Below are 3,337 nucleotides of genomic sequence, written 5' to 3' on the forward strand. Positions count from 1 at the left end.
GGACTAAAAAATTTGTTAAATTTTTTTATGTATGTAGACATTTTCGTACTTTTATGAGACTTATCATTGACTGGGACTTAGACAAACCACTCAATCAACTCTACAAATTCTAAAGACTTGTATACTTAGTGCCCGTTTGTTTCAGCTTTTAGAAGTTAAAACAGGCTTTTTGAAACCAAAAAAAATTAAAAGTATGCTTGGTAAGATTTAAAAGTTGCTTTCTCTAAAAGTGTCCGTCTGTTTCAACTTTTAGTTACTTACTTTCTATTTTTAGACATACTCTCCAATCAAATGCGCCTTCCCATGATAATAAAACTCCAATTTCATGAGTAAAAATGACTTTGTAAATATTTTTTAATATTTTTGCAATTGACCCCAGCTAATATGATTTTGACCCAGCTAATACTCAACAGCCCAACAAATAGTTACCATCACAACGTCCAACTTTTACAAACCCCAACAGGAACAAGTAACACAGCAATGATGCACAAAACATCTTTAACAAGGAAAAAACTTATTACACACTTGAGTGTAAGTACACACAAGTGTCTTGCAACTGGCTTTAACCCACGATTAAACAAATAAATAAAGAACAGCCTTGTTTACGTAATTCTGGCGCCTACTCTTTTTACATTTTAATTACCGATGGAGACATTGCTTCGGTGTTCAAGAAACTCAACAAATTTGTCTATACATCGGTACTGGATGTCTCGGTTTCCGAAAATGTTGGTCATTTCCTTTGCTTTGTCTCTGTAAATCTTTCCCTTCTCATCCTTCACCACCAACCTCAGTGTCTCAGCTACCGAGTCCCTAGTAAATGACCCATCTTGTTCATTTCTAGGTACTTCAATTCCTGTTTGCTTCTCTTCCAAAAACCTTGCGATTAATCCTTGGTCCCCCAAGAAAGGCAACATAACAAGTGCACGTCCAAATTGGAATGCCTCAGTCACTGAACTCCAACCACAGTGTGTCAAAAAACCTCCAACTGACTCGTGTGCTAATATCTTTAACTGAGGCGCCCAACCTGTCCAAACAATTCCACGATCTTTGGTTCGTTCCTCGAACCCCTCTGGTAATTCAACCGAGTCCCCAGCAACACTTCGCTTCCTTAGAGCCCAAAAGAAGGACAACCCAGATTGCTCTAGCCCAAGAGCCAACTCGGTGAAGTCTTCTTGACTTGGTTGAATTTCACTTCCGAGTGCTATATAAACCACAGACTCTTTCTCTTGCTTATTTAGCCACTCAACAATTGTATCCCAAGTACTATCTTCGTTTTCTACTCTTTCTTGAGCCGAGGGTGGCAATAAGCCCACTGGAATCACAGGCATGTTATGAAGCTCACCAAGGAGCTTCACCCATTCACCTTCAGCTTCCATACAGGTTTTAATGGTGAAGGCTTGGGTGCCTGACATCACTGTCATGAGACGAAACATGTCCGAAACACCGGAAGCGTTTTCATCATAGTAGTCGAAGAGTTTCTTCGCTTCAAATAGTCGAAACGCTATTTTGGATGGGAAGGGGACCCATTTAGGAGGGACAATGAAGTGTTCGGGCTCTGAACGTGGTTCTTGGACCTCCGTTATACTCAACTTTGTAGGTACAAAGAAAGATAAGGATGATGCATTGAAAATACTGAAGAAGGCCATGGAGATACGTAGCTTAGTAGCGATTGGTGGTAACCAGTAAGGAGCAAAGTCGTGAATAATCCAATCAGGAAGTGAATTTTCTAAAAAGTGAGATAAAGGTTCTTGGAGACCATCGTGGGCTATCTTAAGGTAGGGGATTATGTGGTGTGGTATGTCCATGGTAGCCTCTGCGTTTTCTGGCAAGTTCTTAACACGGGGTAAGGGAAGTTTCACTAGAGTTATCAAGGGTGTTAAATGTGGAGGGATCTTTGGGAGACGTTCAATGTTTCTAGGGGTGGATATGAATGAAATGCGATGACCCTTTCGGGCAATAAGCTTGCCGAGCTCAAAAAATGGGATTATGTGACCGAAGGCTAACCATGGGAACATGGCTATGTGAAGCTTCTTAGGCTCAGCCATGGAGTTAATGGATTGGTGGTGCTGGTGACTTCTGAGTTTATCTTCACTTTTATAATTAATATTAATTTTGAGGGCGAATGTTCAAGAAACTCGACAAATCTGTCTGCATATCAAATATGGTAGTCAATAGGTTTTTCCGAAAACATTTTCCAAATTTTGGCGTTAATGAATTGAAACTGAAAACAACAAGGCATAAATTGTTTTACAACACATAGCTCATACCGTTGTCTCTACTCCTAGTCCTAGTCATACATAGCCCAACCAAGCCGCCATCACCTCTCCTGGCCCATACACACACACACAATTTCCGTCTATATTGTTGATTGCTTAAGTCTTTAATCTTTTTCTCTCTTCCACTCTCACCACATTGGGTCCGATTGACTGGTGCTAATTGTTAATTAATTATTTTAGAAAAAATTTTACATAACTTTATGGGAAACATAAAAGGCGTTTTAAAAAATGAAAATGCTAAAGGCAAAAATTATTTTACAAACTTTTGACGTGATGAATAGTTTTTGGTAAGTAAAAAAATGATGTTAATAGTGAGTCCAAATAAGAACAGGTAAGGTGGGTTTCAGTTATAACTAAACTCTTTTTTGATACAAGATAAAAATTCTACTCTAATCTAATCTAAGTGTATATGTGTGTGAAAACTCCTTTCTGAAGACTTGAACACCGGCCTTTACCCCTACAAGCACTTATACTTGTGAAGTGGCCATTGCACTAAACTCTTAAGGCTTCACAATTTTACATGTCAGTACTATTTTTTGTATTACTTAGATTTTTTAGTTAAGTTTTTACATTGTACGCAATAGACTCTTTCTCTCTCCCCGATAAACCCTTGGTCCTTACCTGGTACAGTCGACCATGAAGAAGCCAGAATTCTTGATAGTAAAATCCATGTTGCTTTACTCAAAGAAGACCGATCAGGGCACGATTTGTACGAGTCCTCCAAGACCAACAGTCGCACAGCAAATTAAAGGTTTTTTTTCCTCTTTATATTATAGATTTATGTTGCTGTTAATAATTGTTTGATTAAATTTGCTGTATATGATAGTGTATTTTGAAAAAGATTGCCCCCCTTTTTCCACCATTATTTTCTGAAGACATTTAATTGCTTTTGGAAAGCAAAAAGATTTTCCTTTTTAGCAAGATGTTGCATGGTCAACCCAAACTAAACGGTATAGTGAAATTTGAAACCAATTCAATTTTTGTTACGGATCATTTTGAAGTTTTTTCTTCACTTCTGTCAATGTTCAGTTGTAGTGTGCTTAGTTTAGGTGATTTTTTTT

The 3,337-nt window shown here is 38.0% G+C and overlaps 1 protein-coding gene across 1 annotated transcript; it reads right to left on the reverse strand.

The window, feature by feature from the left end:
• Positions 1-425: 425 nt before the first annotated feature.
• Positions 426-2,176, reverse strand: LOC126733049 (putative UDP-rhamnose:rhamnosyltransferase 1). The gene has a single exon (XM_050436165.1). The coding sequence runs from the start codon at positions 2,043-2,045 to the stop codon at positions 636-638; it is 1,410 nt and encodes a 469-aa protein (XP_050292122.1). The 5' UTR covers positions 2,046-2,176; the 3' UTR covers positions 426-635.
• Between the last annotated feature and the right edge of the window lie 1,161 nt (positions 2,177-3,337).

The sequence above is a fragment of the Quercus robur genome, chromosome 6 (assembly GCF_932294415.1).
Source record: "Quercus robur chromosome 6, dhQueRobu3.1, whole genome shotgun sequence".
Taxonomy (NCBI): Eukaryota; Viridiplantae; Streptophyta; class Magnoliopsida; order Fagales; family Fagaceae; genus Quercus; species Quercus robur.

Bases quoted from the DNA above. Each gene is read 5' to 3' on its own strand.
- LOC126733049 (XM_050436165.1), bottom strand. From the start codon at position 2,045: ATGGCTGAGCCTAAGAAGCTTCACATAGCCATGTTCCCATGGTTAGCC.